This window comes from Scomber japonicus, chromosome 3, assembly GCF_027409825.1.
Source record: "Scomber japonicus isolate fScoJap1 chromosome 3, fScoJap1.pri, whole genome shotgun sequence".
In the NCBI taxonomy this organism is placed as follows: domain Eukaryota; kingdom Metazoa; phylum Chordata; class Actinopteri; order Scombriformes; family Scombridae; genus Scomber; species Scomber japonicus.
In genome coordinates this window covers 19605262-19625174 of record NC_070580.1, presented here as the reverse complement: position 1 = coordinate 19625174, position 19913 = coordinate 19605262, and the positions used below count along the sequence as shown (strand labels likewise).

The 19913-nt window shown below is 39.8% G+C and overlaps 2 protein-coding genes across 2 annotated transcripts; one reads left to right on the top strand and one right to left on the bottom strand.

Moving 5' to 3' along the window:
- Positions 1-6: 6 nt before the first annotated feature.
- fbxo42 (F-box protein 42) lies at positions 7-7179 on the bottom strand. The gene is made up of 10 exons (XM_053316639.1): positions 7058-7179; positions 5882-6161; positions 5555-5671; positions 5232-5366; positions 3089-3242; positions 2842-2952; positions 2338-2434; positions 2040-2096; positions 1789-1905; positions 7-1681 (listed from the first exon to the last, which is right to left on the bottom strand). Exons 2-10 carry the CDS (start codon positions 6153-6155, stop codon positions 647-649), a joined length of 2097 nt encoding a protein of 698 aa, XP_053172614.1. The 5' UTR covers positions 6156-6161; positions 7058-7179; the 3' UTR covers positions 7-646.
- A 6933-nt stretch (positions 7180-14112) lies between these two features.
- Positions 14113-17339, top strand: LOC128356201 (SUZ domain-containing protein 1-like). The gene is made up of 4 exons (XM_053316679.1): positions 14113-14352; positions 15493-15542; positions 15650-15919; positions 16061-17339. The coding sequence occupies exons 1-4, from the start codon at positions 14302-14304 to the stop codon at positions 16170-16172; spliced, it is 483 nt and encodes a 160-aa protein (XP_053172654.1). The 5' UTR covers positions 14113-14301; the 3' UTR covers positions 16173-17339.
- Positions 17340-19913: the final 2574 nt, after the last annotated feature.

Sequence of the window (19913 nt, the reverse complement as noted above, 5' to 3'; positions counted from 1 at the left end):
ACTGTAACAGAGGAGACATGGAGGCCTTTATTGTTTAACTATGTTTATAGTACAGTGCCACATCTCTCACCCACCATGGCCCCCGACACACAATAGTCAACAACTTTTAACCACCACCGTACACACACACGCACACGCACACACACGCACTCCCACTGTAAACACTGCAGGCTTAAAGAGTGATACCAAAAGCAAGTGAGGTGTCAACCATTTCTGTCGACAGCGTCCGTTGTCAAGAGTTCAGAAGAGGATGACACAGAAAAACTGAAATGTTACTGTCATTGATTGACTTTTTGGGAACAACAAAACAATGTCCTGTTTTCTTGAATCGCTGAAGTCAAAAAAATCCAAAACAAAATAACACGCACACGCACACACGCACACGCACACACACACACGCACACACGCACAGACAATCAAGACTCTCATTCGACCAAATATTTTTATCAAAGTGTAGTTAAAGTGTTTCAATTTGAATGCTTGCAGTAGGCAGAAGGGACAATAGTGAAGTTCTGAAGTGGAACATCTAACAATGATTATGTTCTTTCCCAATAATCCTTCCTATAGGAAAAAGGCCTTGTGTGTCGATTCCCTTGTGTGGTCACAGGGTGCAACGTCTGTCTTCCCAATCCCACCTAGAGCTGCATTACCTTTTCGCGCGAACAAAGTACAAGGCGTTGGTTTTAGGGTAGTACTTCACATTCTGTTTTTTGTCCATGAGGCCCCCAAAAATGATGAGCTCACCCCTGCCCTGCACCACAGTGTGAAGGCTGGTCTCCGGCGGCCCTGTGACTGCGGCGGGAGTCCCGTTCCCGTAAACTCTCCAGGACACCACACCGGCAGATTTGGCCCGTGACACATCCAACACGTACATCTGCATGGGCTTGCAGTTGAGAGACTGGTACAGAGGTTTCCCTACGTTCAGGCTCTGAGGGGGGTGATGGCCGAGACGCCGTGCAATAGGTGGGATAGCATGTCCATCAGCTCCAGCAGCCTGTGGAGGGCTGGAGGACGATGATGGAGGGGTACCAGGAGGGCCTGCTCCTCCTCCAGGAGAGGCTCCCTGTGTCTGAAGGGAAGACGATGATGATGAAGATGGTAAAGATTTGTTTTTCACTGCCTCCAGACCTCGTCGTAAGGCAGCAGGGGACACTGCTCCTGGGGGAGTGCACGGGGAGCCTGCAGGAGGTGTATGGAGGCCATTAGTGCTGGGCACCTCGGGATGGTGAGCAGCCGAAGAGGGAGACTCCCAGCCATAGTCTGTGGAGGCAGGTGGGTGAGGGCGAGAGGGAGGAGATGCAGCCTGGGCTGGGCTGGTCCGGGGTGAGGGGGAAGATCCATTTAATAACGGGGGCAGTGGAGGAAGAGGAGGGCTGTCAGGGCCTTGTGAAGGAGAGGGCTGTTGGGATGACGATGGGCTCCCATCTCTGGCACTTCCTCTGGCTGAAGGCCGGGGTCTCAATGTGCCCCATCGACCGTTCACACACGGAGCCTCTTCAACAGCTCCCAGGACAACACCGGCGGCCCCGCTCCGAACAGGAGACTGAGAGCGCAGGGAAGGCGGTTCAGGGCCCAGAGGGGCAGGTGTGGCACTTATGGGGGAGGGCCGAGAGTTAAGACTGGGGCTGAGTGGTGCACGGCCAGACGGAGCCTGTGAGAAAACCACCACACACTGGCCCACCTTGGGGGAAAGTTGAACAAGATGATAAAAACAGACACATTAGTCATTAATTTAAAAATTACACACACAGATGTAGAATAAGACCAATAGCTGAGATACAAACTTACTCTACAAGCTGGGTGACACCAAAGCTCTGGAGCTCCATGGTCCTCGTTTTCCACCTGCAGCTGCTGCCACCTCCATGGTGGCGCATCCATGTGAAGCAGCCAGGCATCCTTAAGGAGCTTTATAGGATAAGACAAACAGGATAAATCAAAACTGCAGTCATTTATGGTGACATGAAACCTTTGCTATAGGAGATAGAGATAGAGATACTGATATATTTTGGCACTGATATGATATAAAACGATAAACTTACAGCATTGGGGCCTCCACAGCCTCCCAAGATGAGCAACGTCTGATCGTCAATCACAATCTAATGGGAAAACATTTTAAAAAGGAACCATTAAATTAAATATTCGACTTCAGTGGAGGTTACGTAATTTGAAGGTGCATGGAAAAAGGAAAGAAGTCTCAAAAGGGTTAACATTTCAACACATTTACTGTCAGATCTGTGTGGGACTGTGTAAAAAAATATTTCAATGAGCAATAAATTGATTTACTGTCACAAAAAGAGTGGATTATTTAGTGTAACTTAAATGTTGAAGCAGTCTTACTTGTGACTGGCCTCCTCGTGGGTGTGGGGATGGTCCAGCTATGGGTGGTTTAGACCAGGACCACTGCTCCAGATCCAGAACCCAGACCTCATTACTCCTGATCAGATACAACAGAGAGAACAACATGAGGAGCCAAACTCATGAATACGATAAATGAATTGTTGAATGTAAGACTTAAAGCTGAAAGCAATTTAAATACAATTACATCTATTTGTTGGATTGTGGTGAAATACTACAGTGGGCCCAGAGTCTCAGGATTGCGCATTATTAAGAAATTTTGATTGATTTTTTGCCAGGTTGCAAGTTTCCAGGGGACAGTTGTGTTTTAACTACATCTCCTTAGTAAATGATATACCTGCAATCACCTGACACCTGATTTAATGACAAATTTACTGCATACTGACATGGTGACACATTGCACTACATGCTTTGTCAGCTTAACTTTAATATTTGCCTTTTGGTTGTTGTATAAAGTGTAATCAAATACAAGTAAGACATGCATACATTTGACGTGCTCCTAATGATCCCCCAAACACCACCATGGTGTTTCCAATAACAGACGATGAGTGGCCGGCCATAGGCGGAGGTCCCTGTGTTGTTACTATGCAGTTCCACCTGAGACAACAGAAGAAGATATAAATCATGCTAAGAAAGAAAAAGCAAATAATAATTAAAAGTTAAACTGTACTGAGTTTCAACTTGTTCATCACTTGTCAAAACTAAATCCTTTAACTCCTGAAGTCTCTCTCACCAGTTCTTTGAAGGAGAGTAGGTGTGGATTTCATCAAAAAATCTTTCTGGTTGGTGCAGTGGATAAGGGCTGGGGCGAGTCCATCCCCCAAACAGCACTAACAGATCTTTGTGCATTACTAGAGTTGCTCCAGCTTTGGGAGATGGATAAGAGCCTGCAAGAGAAGAGAGCAAAGCTATAACTCTTTCCAATATGCATCTATAACCTGATAAATATAGCTCAAGTTTAATGGAGGAAACTATATTAGATGAATCAACACTTTTTTGTCGACTCAGATTTCATTTATAAAGTGAAATAGCTCAAAGGCAATGGAAAATATGAAACATCAACACCAGGCAATGCTTTTTCCACTTCAGATCACATAGAAGTGACAAGAATATCTTCAAAAATATGACAGGAACATTAGATTTATGATGCCCTAAACCAATCCTTTCCCAGTACTTTACAGAAGTGACACACAGAGCTCTTTGCCACTTAATCCTTAGTGTGCAATTTCATAAAAAGGGACAATAAGCTCTTGAGTTTAGAGTGATAAAATGCACCAGTCAAATAATTTTACTAAAATCTCACTTCATTAGTGCCTCTTTGTTTTTGTTTTTTACTGCCATCTCCTCACGTGTACTGCCGTTAAGCAACTGACCAGTACTCATCAGCGGTATGACCTAAAATTTCTATCTGGGCCTTTTCACAGTACATCACTTTTATTTTTTACATGAATGGGCCTTTATATAGGTTTACAGTGTTTTATTCTACTGTCAATAATACATAGTTCACATTAATTGCTTGGCTAACTCCTTCGAGATCTATATCCAGGTCAGCTAACCAAACCACACTCATATTGATCCACGCACATTGGCTTGTTTACATGAATGAGTCTGACTTTCACCGTGGTAAGACTGTAAGCAAACTAAAAAAACTAAGTGCAATGATGGATTATCCCGAGGACTATCATTTCACTTTGAATGACCAAGCGTGTTCATTTGAGCTGTAGTACACTGAGAGGAGCTAAGAAGTACAATAATGGTGCTTTAGAGAATCTGCTGGTGTCCCTGCAGTCACTGCTCTACTGTCTACTGAAGAGGAAAACTATTTCCGCAATCCGACCTGTTGCTGCCAGACTCCCAAAACCTACAAGTGACTACATATAAGAGCAATTCCAGCTGAGTAACTACTACGTATAGAAGAGCGAGGCGGGCTGGGCCAAAGGTTCAGCTCCACACTGTAAGAAAAGTGCAATTACAACGTGTAACTGTGTGAAAAATTACAGTATGTAGGCCTCTATCGTCCAGTGGTAGTCTACTCAGCGTGTATCTTGTCATATTAACCTTGCAATTTGGAACTTGGCAAATCTGAACCATTTAATTTCATCGAATGAGTTAGTATATTTCCTGCATGGAGATGGTGAGATATTCACAGCTTCAGATATAGTTTCCTATGCTGTTAGCTGTAATGCTGCAAAGGCGGCTAATCCTATGTTTACTTCTGTTCAGACTCACACATTTTTGAGGTGATTCATGTAAAAAGTATGTTTATTTCTAAAGCAATAGGAAGCTGCCCCAATATCCATCACTATACACAAGGCCTTGTGCACCCGAAGCTCAATTTAAATCTCTGAAATCTCAATAACTACCTGGCTAGCTAGCGACCTGTACCTAGCATGTCACAATGTGTCACAAATTATGACACATAAACAATTTGGGTGCCATGCTGTTTTACCCTATTAAAGAGAGTTAGCTATAGTTTATTAATTGTAATGTTATAAAATTGTAAGCATTAGTAAAAAGGTTACAGTTAATAGGGGTCCCCTTTCACTATAATCTACACAACGTGTCTCTATTGTAGCGCTATTTGCACTGGTTATATATTTTGCTGCCTGTTGACCCATTTATTTCAGATATGCACCGGTATGGCAGTATATAAAAATGCATATTGTAGAGGAAATTAAAATTGGTATGTCGTATGAATCAGTATACCACCCAGCATTAGTATTCACTAGTGTGAAGAGCTCTCCCACTGTTCCCATTATATAAGGCCAATATTTAGTAGTTACTGTTAGTAGGCTGTTTAAGCCGAGTCACTAACTGTAAAAAGAGCAATGATTTCTCTTTACTGCTGGCTTTTAAGGCTTGTAATATACTCATACCTGAGGCTAAAGGGCGGATCCACTCCTTGCTGTTGAGGTCAAGTCTCCATAGATCATTGAAGGCAGCATTGCAGCTACTTTGAGTGCAACCCCCAAACACATACATGGACTGGTTTGAGTCATAATAACATGCACCTGCAACCCAGAATAATACAATTTAACAATCAATAGGAGGCAAAGACACAGTAGCAGAAACACAGGAACAGTAGAATGAAAATTAATTAATTGCATCCTTTATTTGAAGAAAATCAACAGATTATTGGAGAAAAGTGTCTTTTATTAAACACTATATCTTGATGTAAGGTAAAGCAGCAGATACTGACTGTGTGAAAAGCGCTGAGTGATAGGTGTTCCTGGATATGGGTATGTTCGACTTTCCCACTGGATATTTCCCTCCTGTACAGCTCTCAAGAATCCATGGTAGCACTGATAAGCAACACCTAGTTCAGAGAAAATATCTGTCAGCAACCGGAGCACAAAAACTTCAAAGTTAACCACAAGCACATTGAATGAATGTCTACTTTTTTAAACTTTAAATCTCAGGTATTTTAAAACATCCTTCACTGCTCTGCTCATGGTATCCCACTCACACCCCCAGTTTACCTTCTGATTCAGTTTTACATATGATTATGCAGACATGAGAGTCATACCTTTAATGAGGCGGTACCACTGCTTACATACGAGCGCAGCGGTCTTGTGCTCCTGGTAAGGTGAGAGAAAGGACAGAATATATTCGAGGACTTCCTCTGGCAACTCCACCATTGTTCTCCCCCCTCCTTTGGCACTACTGTCCATGTTCCCCTCTTGCCGGCAGGAACCCATCTTTGCCTCCACTTCTTCTGTTATTCCAGCAGGCTCTGCACCATCGTCCTCTGTATCCATGGCAACAAAGCATCCATCGTCATGGTCGGGGGATCGGGACATTATTTTCTGCTGAGACATGGGGAGACATGGTAGTGATGTATGCACTAATAGTTCATGATGTTCAGCTATAGGTTTACCATCAGCTACACTAAACACTACAGGTCATTCATCACACTGAACTCACAATTTCACATCTAACACTTCATGTTCTTTACTGGATCACTACAACTCAGATTTTAATAAGGATGAAGTTTTTTAAACAGGTCCTACCCAACAAACCCAATGACCCCAACACAAAAAAAAGCCGTAACCAGCTAAAATTCTGGCACAGCTTCCTCTGTGGCATTTAGTGCTTTATTGTTACAGCCATTGTCTGAACCGGGTGGTGCCCTTTCTTTAGTGTGAGCAGCTGGCTCCTCCACACAGCACGTCCCACTCACATCGTTAACTAGCTGTCGTTAGCAATCACATAGAAAATGAAATATTGGGCTGCTGATGCTCTTTATCACCTAAAGCTAAATACACAATAAAATCCCTAAAACGTGTGACGCCCCCTTTATTGATACAGATCGATATGCCTAATTGGCGTTAACACGTTGATGAATTTCACGTTTGATCCTGAGAGAATATTATGCTAGCACCGGCTAACGCTAGCTAACTTATCAGGAGCATTTTAGCTAACGGTGTAGCTGCAGATTACGCCTTTTATATCACACACCTCTACATAAACACACACGGGGAAACACCTACACCTCCACTAGCTTACTGACACGACACCCCTCATGCACCACATCCTCAGTTACACCCTACCAGCCAACAAACTAGTGAGCTGGTGTCCTCTTCCTTGTCTGTTGCTGATAATCTTTGCTAGCGTTAGCACTAATTAGCTCCTCTAATGTCAAGATACTCTACGTGAAATGGTGACAATTTTACTCCTTTCGCCGTGGCAGCGTTATTAATACCGTTGTTTTAGACTTGGTGTGCAGTGGGTTCTGTGTGTGGGTCTTTCCTCTCCTCTTCCCCGGTATCAGCTCCGGAGCTTTCCCTGCAGCCGCCAAACAGTCGCCATCTTCCGCTGAGTGGACGGCGTCTCCTCCGCAGCACAGCGACGCTCCGGCGGCCGCTGCCAGTCTGTAGCAGCAGCAGGGTGGGTCCTCTGCCTCCGACACTGCGCCCCCTGCTGCACAGTGGAGGATGTACACAGGCTGACACATTCATCAGCTCAAGGAGGGAAAGTTTATATTGGTTCACATCAAATCTGAGTTTAAAGATCCCCTCCAGACATGTTTTAGACATTACGGGAATCCGACCCGTGTATGTGTTTCACTAGATTGACTTTCACCAAACTATTGATGTGATGTCATCTTGCTTGCTACACCTTAAACCTAAATTTAAGGTGGTGCTCAGAGACACTTTCTTCCTTCAGCAGATGAATAACAAAACTGCCTTCAAGTGTCAAACTCCGCACAGTGAAGCTCAAATATCCAACTGTAGGAGCAAGAAGAAAAACATATTTCTGAATCGAGGGGGACTTGAAGATTTGTAGGAACAATCAGGATTTTGTAACGCCACAACTACTTTGGTTCACACTCATGGTTCACTCTGCATCTTCAGTGTATGTGACTAAATCCGGTAGTAAAATGCTTGAAAAGAAAAATATTTCTTTAGTCATCGATTGTATTTTTATTTTATTTTATTTTTTTATGCGGGAGAAGACTCTGTCTCCTTCAGGATTGACTACAAAGTCCTGAAGTTCACATACATACAATTCATCAACAGACATGTGCCTCCCTACAGGAATAGATCACACCACAAACCTCCACCCGCATCCTCAAATTTGCCAGCAGCAGCAAGCTCTGGGCCTCCACTACTAAACTCCACACGACTGGGGGGTTGACCCTTCTACACTGCTGCACCACACTTGAGGAAAAGCTTTCTTGAGCATCTGAGGGCAGCACAGACCCTAGACCCACAGACCCTAGTAACTCTTATTACCATTGTTACCAAAGTATTTTATATATAGCCTATTGTAGTGTGGTTAGATTGGCAGAGCTCCCAGCATGCAATGTCATGACAGTGGGTTTCTGGGCATACTTTTGGTAAATTGTGTTATAAATCACCATAGATGTCATCTGGTAAACAGTACTGTTCTTTACACTAACCATAAAATGTTTCTAGTAGTTAACAGTTTACCATAATGGAAGGAGGCACATTGCACCATGAGTAAAGTTATCTACACAATGTATTATTTGCCTCCAAAATGCACACATATGTTTTAATGTAAAAGTTAAACAAGGAGTATTGAAGATGTGTTACATTTTTATTTGCATTCAATCAGCAAAGGGGTTATATAATTGCTTCAATTACATAGCCACTAAAATATATAGGTGACATCAATATGAACAGGTTATCCCCTCTATGTACATCCTCAAGTAAGAAGGTGAGTATCTGAGAGCGCTTGCAAGATTAACTAAAGAAATCAGAAAGCATCATGATTTCAAGCATATCCATGGGCACAGTACAGGAAGCAAGAAATAATCAAAGTCAGCATGTAGCTCATTTTTGTGACACTACTACAGAGATGAAACCATAGTACGTCTGAAAGTTTGTTTTTTCAGGCTTTGACTTGGTTTTCAAATGATAGTTAAAGTTGTCAAAATGATATGTGAAATTCCCTACATTTTGTGCAAAACAGAAAGAGCATTTCTGTGTTACCATTTGCAAATATTTTACCACATTTAGGCAAATGACTCAGTATAATTGTCTACCATTTTAACAATTGGTTGTATCTTTGTGATCAAAATAGATCATGTTTCTTCTCAGTAGAAGTGTTAGAATTGTTTTATTGTGTAAGTCATCACATACAAAATAGTCTATCTGATGTTCCATGAGCTATATTAACTAGGATTTGTCAGCCTGTTAGTATCAGGAATAATGGGAGAATTAAGGGGGTAGAGGGTGGGGGACTGGAACATAAATTGTTGTTATATGCTGATGATATTTTAACTGTAGTGACAGACCCTGAGGCATCTTTACCACATTTGATGGATACTATTCAGTCCTACTCCAAACTGTCAGGTTACATAATTAATTGGAATAAATCCGAGGCTATGCCTATAACTGCCACATGCCAACATTACATGGTGGAAAAACTTAAATTTAAGTGGGTACCTCAAGGCATGAAGTATCTTGGAATTAAACTCAGTCAAGGCCTGGGAGAGATGCCCTCTTTAAACTTTAACCCGGTGTTGCAGAAAATGAAAATAAATTGTGTGGCAAAGGATAAAACTTACTCTGTGGGGAAAAGTCAATATTATTAAAATGATAATAGCTCCTCAATTTAACTATTTAGTAATGATGCTGCCAATCACGATACTGCCTGCCATTTTTAAGAAGTATGATGATATAGTTTTTATGGGCTGGGAAAAGAGCAAGGATAAAACTAAGTAAAGTCTGTGCCCCCAAGGAGAAAGGGGGATTAGGATTACCAGATCCAAGATTATATGGGATATCTTTTGAAATGGCTAAACTAGCCAAACATTGGAAAACAACAGACAACAAGCTAGATTGGATGGAGATTGAGAATGAGTTTTGTTTACCATTTAGTCCAAAGGAGCAAGTGTCTCAACAAAGTAAAACAACAAATCCAATTCTTGTGCACTCTAAGGAAGTGTGGGCCAAGATACACAAAATGTATAAATTGTCGCAATATGTACAGATATATGCTTCATTATGCCATACATATTGGTAAAACGTCAGTGTACTGGAGGCAGTGGCGTTCAAGTGGTGTATGTACTATAGGAGACCTGTACAAAAATGGACAATTCATGTCTTATGAGGAATTATCGAGTCAATTTAAACTCGAAGGCAAACAACATTTTTGGAAATACTTAGAAATCAGGGATTGTGTAAAATCTTGAATTGGTAATTGCTCAGAAAATTATATTTTGAAATATCTGAATGCACCACAGGAACGCTGCACGGCCTCACAATTTTATAGACTAGCGAACTATTCAGTAAGTGGTGAGTCCTCTAATGTGAAATTGTTATGGCAGAGAGACCTGAGAATAACCTTTACACAGGAGAAATGGTTGGGTGTACTAGCAGACTGTGGAAAGTATGTCAGGGAAGCAAGAGGGAAGTTCATACAATATAAGCTCATGCATAGATATTATCATACCCCTGTGAGATTACATAGAATGAATGGGCTAACAAGGAGGATGGGATGACCTCTTGGGATCTTTTTTGGACCTACACAAGGACTAATGAAAACTCAGCCTAAGAAATCAGAGACTAAATACAACATAGCTTCTTTGTCCTTCTGTAGACTGGATTTCTCCCTTATATTTCTTACTTTGCTTTTCAAGTTTTCTTTCTCCTCTGTGACATGTCATATGTTTATGCCAAGTTTCCAAAATGTATGACCAACCCTGTACTCATATACTCTGCTATTAAGAATTCAATACACATTTAAATGAGAAAAAAGACAGGAAGACAGGCTGCTGTAAATTAATTATCAAAATACTTATTTGCATTATTTTCAAAGGTGCATGAAGATATTGATGCATTTCCTGGATTGTGATTCATTGTCTCATGTCTTCAACAACTCACACCCACACTGTTCCGCTTTTAAGACTTTTCATGTCTGAATTCAGATTACTCAAGTCAGTTACACTGACAGAAGGAGCTTGATTTGATAGTCCTGGACATTTACAGACTATAAATACAATACATGAAGAAAGAAAGATGTTCACATTGGTGAAAATCAAGATTCAGAGATTGTTGGACATTCAAAAACCACAAACTACTATATATACTAAACTACTTTTTAACCTGGCAGAAAGTTCATTTGGTCTGAGGAAGGAACATTTGGACTGTGGAAAACAGATCATTCATTCTTCCATATTTCTACCAGAAGTACACAATGAAGTCTGTGAAAATTTACAGAAAGAGTGGCAGGAAATGGTTGACAACAGTTCAATGACACCCATCAGAGAAAATATCACAGAACAATGTGACAGAGCCACATGTTCAAGTCATTTCTATGACTTAACCGTGTTCCTCAGATATCATGTGAGAACTTGATTTGTGACAGTGTTGAATCAGAAAAAAATAATTTGATAATAATTGTAAGAAATATAAAATAAAAATGTTTGCAATACTAAAATATTTTTTAAAATATGCTTAATTGATATAATTGCTTTAATTTTAATGAATGATCTGTTTTCCACAGTCCACAGTGCTTAAAAAGGTTTTTCGAGCAGATTTAATTTGCTCACACAGTGTGTTTTTATCACAGTCTTTGACATGTGATAGTGTGTTGTAGATATCACTGCCTCTAACCGAAGATATTATGATCCAGTTTGAAAGGGATGCCCTTGCATTTTTCAATATATGAATGAAAATCACTGCTTGGACATGAGATGGTGGAATAGGAGAGATTTTTTAAATAATTTGGACCACTTAGTCCCCAAAAACAAAAATGCAGACCTGTAAATGTACATAATATGTTTCCTTTAAATTAAGGAAGAGAAACATAGTATTTGGTCTTTGCTTGTTCATTAATGTTCTTGAATCATGTGTTATATGCAGTTAACTATAGCATCCACTCTTCACGTCTTGTCTCTTCTCTTATGTGTAAATGGTATACCTGTGTTTTGCATCTTGTAAGTCTGGTGGTCGACATTTTTCCAGCTCTTGTTAACACATGGAAGCTACTCATCATCTTCACATCCAATTTGTCCTTAATGGATCTGACCGTCACAGGAAAGAGTTTATTGTATAAATGATTTTGATTTTGTGATAAATAAAATAGATTGGACTTGGCTTTGTTTCCTCAGCATTAGCTTAATTTCATCCACTAAACATGGACATAATATCTTGAGTATCTTGTGATATTAAAAAGACCAGTGTATTGGCTGCGTTTGGTTAAATCATCAAAGTGTATTTGTGTTCTTTAGGTAGGCCATGTGTGGACACATGCTTCACCTACAGTGTTGTAAGTGGAAAGAAAGATTATATAAAACACTTTTTAAAGAATAACAGACACACAAAAACATTGAGCTCTGTTATATGTGCAAAGCTTTGTCACTCAAAAAATTGTCTTTATTTTCTTTTTTTCTCCAAATGTATTGGCCAAAGATTGAAATACTCAGTGGCAGAAAAAGTATCAAATGTTTTACTTAAGTTACAACAATGAAACGCCCTACTTAAGTAAAAGTACAAATGCATTAGCAGCAAAATGTATTAAAATGTATGTAAAAGTATTAAACAAAAAATACTAATTTCATCACTGAAACTGATATTTTACTATAAATGACATTAGATTATTAATACTGAAGCATCAATGTGTAAGCAGTATGTTCCTGTTGTAGATACTGATTAATTAGTGAGACAAGAAAGAAGAAAAAACTCAGTTCGGATACATTAATCAGTTTTTGGACTTTTTCTCTAATCTTTGATTTTTGGATCATTTTAACATTTATTGAAATTATGTGAGAAGTTTAAAGGAAAAAATCACTATATGTTGGCGCTGTTAACAACTGAGAGATATCTAAGATATGACCCCTGACTGCACACTGCTTTTTGTAAGATGTCAAAAGCCAAAAAGGTTGTAATCTTAAATAAGGTGTTATATTGTCAACGATGTAAAATCTTGATATGACGGTAACTATTAACCATAGCTCTGAAGTAGCAATGTAAGAGAAAAAAGTACAATATTTCCCTCTAGTGGAGTGTAAGTATAAAGTAGCATGAAATCAAAAATACTCAATTAAGGTACCAACACCTCAAAATTGTACTTGAATACTGTCCACCATACACAATACACACAAATAATACTCAAATATATGAAAACCATCACAAAAAATAAACAGTTGAACAAATAAAATAGGACAGCAAACATCAATGAAGACATGGCACCAAAAACAAAACAATACAAAAAACAGAACAAAAACAAAAATAATAATAGGCTATATTTTCAAAAAACCATGGAAATATACTGAGGCGCATTGCATTTACCAATGAAAAGAAAAATCAGAGGCTTTAGCTCATAACATAGTTGCAAGAAAATATTTTAAAATGATGAGAAAAAAATATCATGATTGCGAGAAAAGATCTCATAATTATAGGAAAATATCTAATGGCTATGGCTTGGTATCTCATGATTATGAGAAATTATCTCATAATTACAAGGAAAGACTTCATAATTATGAAATACTATTGAATAATTATGAGATAAAACCTCAGTTTTTTAAATTGGTGAATACAATTACACTCCCGTATGAATAAGAAAAAACAGGGGGGAAAGTTAGTAAATTACAGGGTTTTTTTCTTATTGCTTAGGCGCTATCGTTGAAACTAGGCTATTTTGCAAAACTCTACACATCAACCACAAAAACTTACACCAAACCAGCAAAACATAATACATCTCTTGCAAAAGCAAACTATTCAAACTTTTCTTAAAATTTGTTTTCGCAAACCATCATTTGAATAAGCACACAAACAACTACACACTGACAGTAGTATAAATGAAGAACACTTGTGGGTTTTGCTTTTTCCGTGTGCAGGGCAGCAGTTTGACGTACATTTAAACACACATACACTAAATACACAATACTAAATACTAAATCTCGTCTTCTTTGTGGGGTCTGGCCATAATACTTCATTCACATCGCAGCATAGTGCTAAAGCTCTGATTTGTAAGTGAACTGATTTTCAAAAAGTGTCAGTGTGGAAGTAGTGTAGCAATGTAGAGGCAATGACAGTTTTGCTAGAGGTGTGTTATAATAATACATACTGAGTGTAAAGCAGTGAACGTGCTCTCAGTTTGGCACATGTGGTATTGAATTGGCTACAAGTGTTAATCTGAAGTGTACGGTCTGTGCACGGGTTAGGGTTACACTCATTTTCTTTCTGGGCGGCGTGGTGACGTCAACAGAGGCCGAGGTGAACGTGGTGACGTCAGATTTAAAGTAACAGGCAGGTTGCCTTCAGTGGCGTTTTAAGCTAGCAGGCTAACACGCGGCCAAGGAAAGTTTTGCTAATCTGTTCACTCTTTATTCGCCTGAAAAGAAAAGAGTCGCGGAATTTATCTCCCGACAGGCCTGCGTGAACGCTGCCCACCGCCCCATGCCTCTGTGTGCGGGGACAGGACACAGTTAGCCGGGGGAGTCGAAGAGGAAAGCAGCTAGCGGTTCTGTCCAACATGGAGGATGAAGAGGTTGCAGAGAGCTGGGAAGAGGCGGCGGACAGCGGGGTGAGAAACACCAACATCACATGCTGTTTATCGAGGCTGTAGCTAACAGGATATGAGTTTGACGGCCATCTAATCACCCAGCAAAGATCCGTAGTCGGATGTGTCTAGTGCTTGAATCCATGTTTCTGTTGTTGAAGTGCGGCCAGAGACTCTTCAGGCCCCGCTGTCCCCACACGACGTGGGATTGAGCCTGCCGTCATGTTATTGTACTTGTTGAACGAAAATGAGCGTCTTACATGTGAGGGGAAAGCCATGTAACATCATCACAAGTATTATTCTAACAAAGTCGGGAGTTCCCTATAATATCCCCAATGTGTAGACCCGCCCATTGCGGAAACGACAGGCTGCATTGAAGTAGTAATACTACAACAGTGAAGTATGTTCATGGCTACTGCGTATTATTGATCCAGTTTGATGTTACAGAGGCACTGTGTTGTGCCTTTATGTAGTATTGGAGAAAGTGTCTCATCAGTCTTAGTCTGAGTACATATTGTGTCTGGGTTACTTCTTAATTATGGATTGTTGTTGGTATCCTCTTATCCTGACTATAAAAAATATCATACTGAGATATGTGTACAGTTAACACCAATGTTTTTGATTTGGTTTAAAAACAGTATGGGATTTTAACTTTTGTAAAAGTACATTACATATGCAGTGACATTTATATTAGTGTAACACTGAACACAAAAAACTGAACTAATAGTGCATTCATTGTGCAGTAAAAGGCACATGTAATCTGTTTTTTGTAAGACTGCGCTCTACTGAGTGAAGCAAGTCTATAGGCCTATTGTTCAGTGTAGCTACATTTTAACTACCAAATGTATAAGCACGTTTCATGTGATAGCACTACAATCAGCATGTTTACCTGCCAGACTATGTGTAATGGTTTCTGAACATTGACCAGAGATTAGAATGTAACATCTCTCTTACAGTAGCAAGAGATTATTGATTTGGTATGATTGAATTCTTTCATATCTGTCAAATGTATCTTGTCTTAGATGCTAGCAACAAATGAGCAATTTAGAGATCCAGACCTTGAGAATGTGTGCAATACAAGTCAGTGAGACATATGTACAGAGACTTGTTGGACTGTTATAAAATTGTGTTTTACTCTACTCATTAAGATGTATTTCTCTGCAGGAAATAGAGAGAAGATTTGAGGCTAAGCTGAAAATAAATCAGGAGGCAAAGTAAGTAAACAAGAAATGTATTGGAAGTGTATCATAGATAGTAAGAATATAACGTAATGTAAGTATTTTTCGACTAGTTTTATTCCTCACACATGTTCTCTGTGCAGGAAATCCAGCTTGAGTTCAGGTGGGTCACCTGTGCGAACGGCTATCGTAATCCAGGACGACTCTCTTCCTGCAGCACCACCACCACAAATCAGAATTTTAAAGCGTCCTACGAATAACGGTACCGCAGGAAACCCTGCATCCTCATCCCGTCCCTCTCAGCAGATGAAGTCTTTGGCGCAGCGGGAGGCAGAGTATGCAGAAGCCCGAAAAAGGATTTTGGGTAGTGCTTCTTCAGATGATACGCCTCAGGACAATCCATGCCAGGACAGGTAAGATGTTCTTAAAGCAAAAACAACAAAATAAATCTCCACACTTGTTATAATTGAAAAGAACATACACAGTTGGATAGATCAGATGTGAAGAAATCAACATTTTTTATTATTCATTCTCATTTATCTTCGTATCATCAGGCCAGTTCGTGTGAGTGCACAGCAACCATCAGAACCAGCACGTCCAAACAATCATGTGATCCGCCAGCCCACTGGCCCAGACGGCACCTCAGGCTTCCGACTCTGCAGATAAACAGGGGCTGCTGCTGCAAGGAATAGGCTCCTCAGAGGGCATGAGGGGTGGCAGTTACTGGGGTTGTGTGTGGTGTGAAGAGCAGAGTGGTGGGACAATACTAAATTTGACAGACATTAGAAATATGAAGATGCACCGTCAGACGAACTACTCCACCCTCTCTCTACTCTGCTTACTGGCATGGTCTTTGCCTTTCGCCTTGTCTTCTCCCCCTGTGGAACAACGCAAGGGGCTGGCAGAGGTCAGCCAAAGATCCAAAACCCCTTCTGTTCCACACTGTGAACAGGCTTTTGCCTCACGTCCCTACACACTGTGATACTTTGACGTACCATGAGGTGCCCTATGATTCTTACTCTCATTGGCCGGCCGAGTGCCAGGGCATCAGGTGTCTGTCCCTTCAGGGAGAGTAAGGAGAGCTTTTGAATCTGTGGGATGCCCCCGGAGACGTGCAAACGAGCGAGCTGGCCTTTCCATTAAATGAATTGGTGGGAAGTGGAGTTAGTCATGGCTGTGTGTCCACCGGGAAGCTGGGTTCAGTGGAAATAAAGTTCTTGACAGTGCCGAGAGTTAACTATGGGTTCAGCAGCTTGAGTTTAAGGTGATAGAAGGCCATGCTGATACAGTGCTTTCAGTAAAAGTGCATTGTGCTCAGAAGTGTGTTTTAATTCTGTAGTTGCATTGCAATGGGAGCAGCCCAGCCCAGCACTTTCCACAGTCCAGAGGCCTCTGTTTGGCACTGGTGGCTTTTAAAGAAATGTCCGGTGGGCACACAGCCTGTGGCCAAAGATTATAGATTGAGAGGACAGAGTGTCACTAAATCTAAGCTTATTCAAGCAATAATAATGAAATTACTCCCTGTTTTTGTTTTTTACATATTATGTAATTATCTGTGTTTTCTTTTATTTGAAACATTGTTTTCTTAAGTTTGTGGGGTTTTTTAGTTTCTGAGACATGTTTAAGTCAGAAGATCGGTAGTTTAAAGTGAGTAGTTGCTGTAGCCTGCATAGACAACTTAATTGATAGTGTCACATTAAATTTTTATGAAAATAGGAAAGGTCTGACCTATTCATGAATTGAAAATCTGAAGTGCATAGTGATGCATTAATGTCCCTGCTTGTGTTGCCTGGCTTAGCGTAGCTAAGGTGGAACTTCTCTCATAGCCAACGGCAATGCATATGTCCAGCAAAGACTGTGGTTTGTTTTTGCATCAGTTTTAGTATATTGACTGATTGTGAGCTATTAAAATGATGGTTAGTAAATTGTTCATAAATAACTTTTTGATGCCCAACGTTGAGGATGACTGAGCCACTCGACAAAAGTCTGTCAGGAGAGATTGTGCTAAAAACTACAAAAAGTTCATCTTTTAATCTGTGTCCTTAAGAATGAAGCCAAATTCCACTGTCTGGTCTTTCCAGCAGTGTTTTTCACACAGCAGGATTTTACACCATTGTTTGTTTGTTTGCAACCGATAATAAAATAAAAGTTTGTAAACCTTGAAAACCAACAATCTAATCAAATGCCGATGACTTAGCAGCACTGACAGTTACTGACAGGTTCAAAATACATGATACCTGCAGCTATTTTTGACACTTGTATGCCTTAATGATAAATTCTCCCTGTGGTTATATATGTACACTTTCCAACGCGTAGAGCTTGTTTATCTAGTGCTGTTTTTGTGCGCTCGTGATAGGTTCATTATTACATTGAATCAACTCTACATAACTGCACCAAGCGAGAGTTTTAGCAAATATAAAACCAGATGAAGTAAGGATGCAGTAATGCTTTTCTCAGATACATGCTCTGACTGCTTTCAGCATAGTTTGTCCAAATAGCTTCTGGTGTCAGTAAAATTGAAACTTTAAATTATACAACTAGCTTTGAGCTAATGCTCTATGACAAACTTACAAATACAGTTTCATCTGTACCGCCTGTTTTAACCTCACTAACAGCTGAAAATGAAGACCTTTAGGTTCAGAGGAGTGCATCGTTCACTGATGAGTTCTGGGAAATGGAATGACCCTTTTGTTGCTGTTCAGTTGTATGTTGCAGTTACTGTATCTCAGTATTTTTATTTTATGGTAGCATATACTGAGTACTTTTACATGCACATAAGTATCCTAGTTTTGAGTCTTATTCTGGTTTTGATCTTATTTGGGATATGATGTTTAAATGTATAAATGATGACAACAGTAATCAGGTTTCTGAGCATCTGTGTGCAGTTGTATCTTTGTGTCAATTTTGTACCAACAGAGAATGTTCTGAAATCTGAAGAATAAAAGATATTTACAGTATACAGGTTTCTCAAAACTGGGATACGGCCTTATCCAGGTCTCTGAAACCAGGATATAATGTTTACATGTGCAAACATAACCTGAATACTCAAAAAGCAAACAAACAAACCCATCAAAACCAGCATACTTGTGCACATGTAAACACTCACTGTCAGGAGGAGTGGACCAATAACATCATGAATACATGCCCATAATACACTGTACTCAAGGATCAGGTGCAATTACTGAGATGAAATTTATGTGTAATCATTTTAAACTGATAATTAACAGTAAATAAACACCACCACCACTTACAGTAAATAACCATCCTGTGTGATCTACCCATGATGCTTTGTTTCAGTCCTTCACAGCCGTCTGTCTAGTTTGAGGCTGACTTGATGTCATTGTCATTTTTTGAACGCAGATGAAAATTGATTACCCTTTAATAAAGATACTTAAAATGAAGAGAAGTTGATATATGTTTGTTTTGTGTTTTGTGAAACAGCTCAGTCCTTCAGCAGAAGGTTGAATGGGTATGAAACATATGTCTGTGAGGATTCTCAGTCATCCAGGTCATGGATATTCAAGCAGGGTTGAATTGAAGGCAACAAGTTCAGTTGCCCTCGATTCAACCATCCTTGAATATGAGGCATATATTTTCTTATAGATCAAAACCTCTGTATTGGCCACATGTATTTTTTCAGTAATGCAAACTAAATGGAAATTACATGTCATCAATAAATGCAACACAATGTTTTAACAAATGTATTTGGGACTGGTTCTCATTCTGCCTTCTTTACATGTTTGGAATGAAGTTGACTTTACATGAAGTAATCTTGGAAGTATTGTATCCCAGAATTCCCTTTGTGACCCATATAAAGGTAATAAAACTAAGAAAGTGAGAAATAAATAATTGATTTTATGAAACTGATAAATGAGCTTTGCACATTACAGACATGCTTCTGTCACCATGTAATATGATTTCACAAAGCCTGAAACTGGACCAGATAAAAGGAATGTAGTCATGATAGATTTTATTGATCACATTTGGGTTTTTTCCTGACATGATAAAAATGTCTGCTGTGAAAAGGGTCAATACTTGGTCAACTGACAGCTAAATAGAATTCAGCTATTATTATTTGTATTGTGCCTATTACCCCTGTGACAAATGTCTCCTGTCAAAAGGGCCTTCTTACTCAAGATGGAAGCTGGTCAGACAAAAATGAGCAGCATCAAGTATGTCCACTTAACTGATGGTCCAGCAGTTGTATTTCCATTTTGTCTTGGTGATCTGCAACCTTATATGTTCCATCTCTAGTTGTGATTTGTTGATTTGTGATTGTAAATATACCTTGTAGATTTGTTTCACAGGGAGCTATAGGAACATAAATGATGTTGAATTTCACAGTGCCATGTCATTTTAAGTTGTGGGTCAATGCTGAACAACATCTTACTGAGGTAAGCTGTGCTG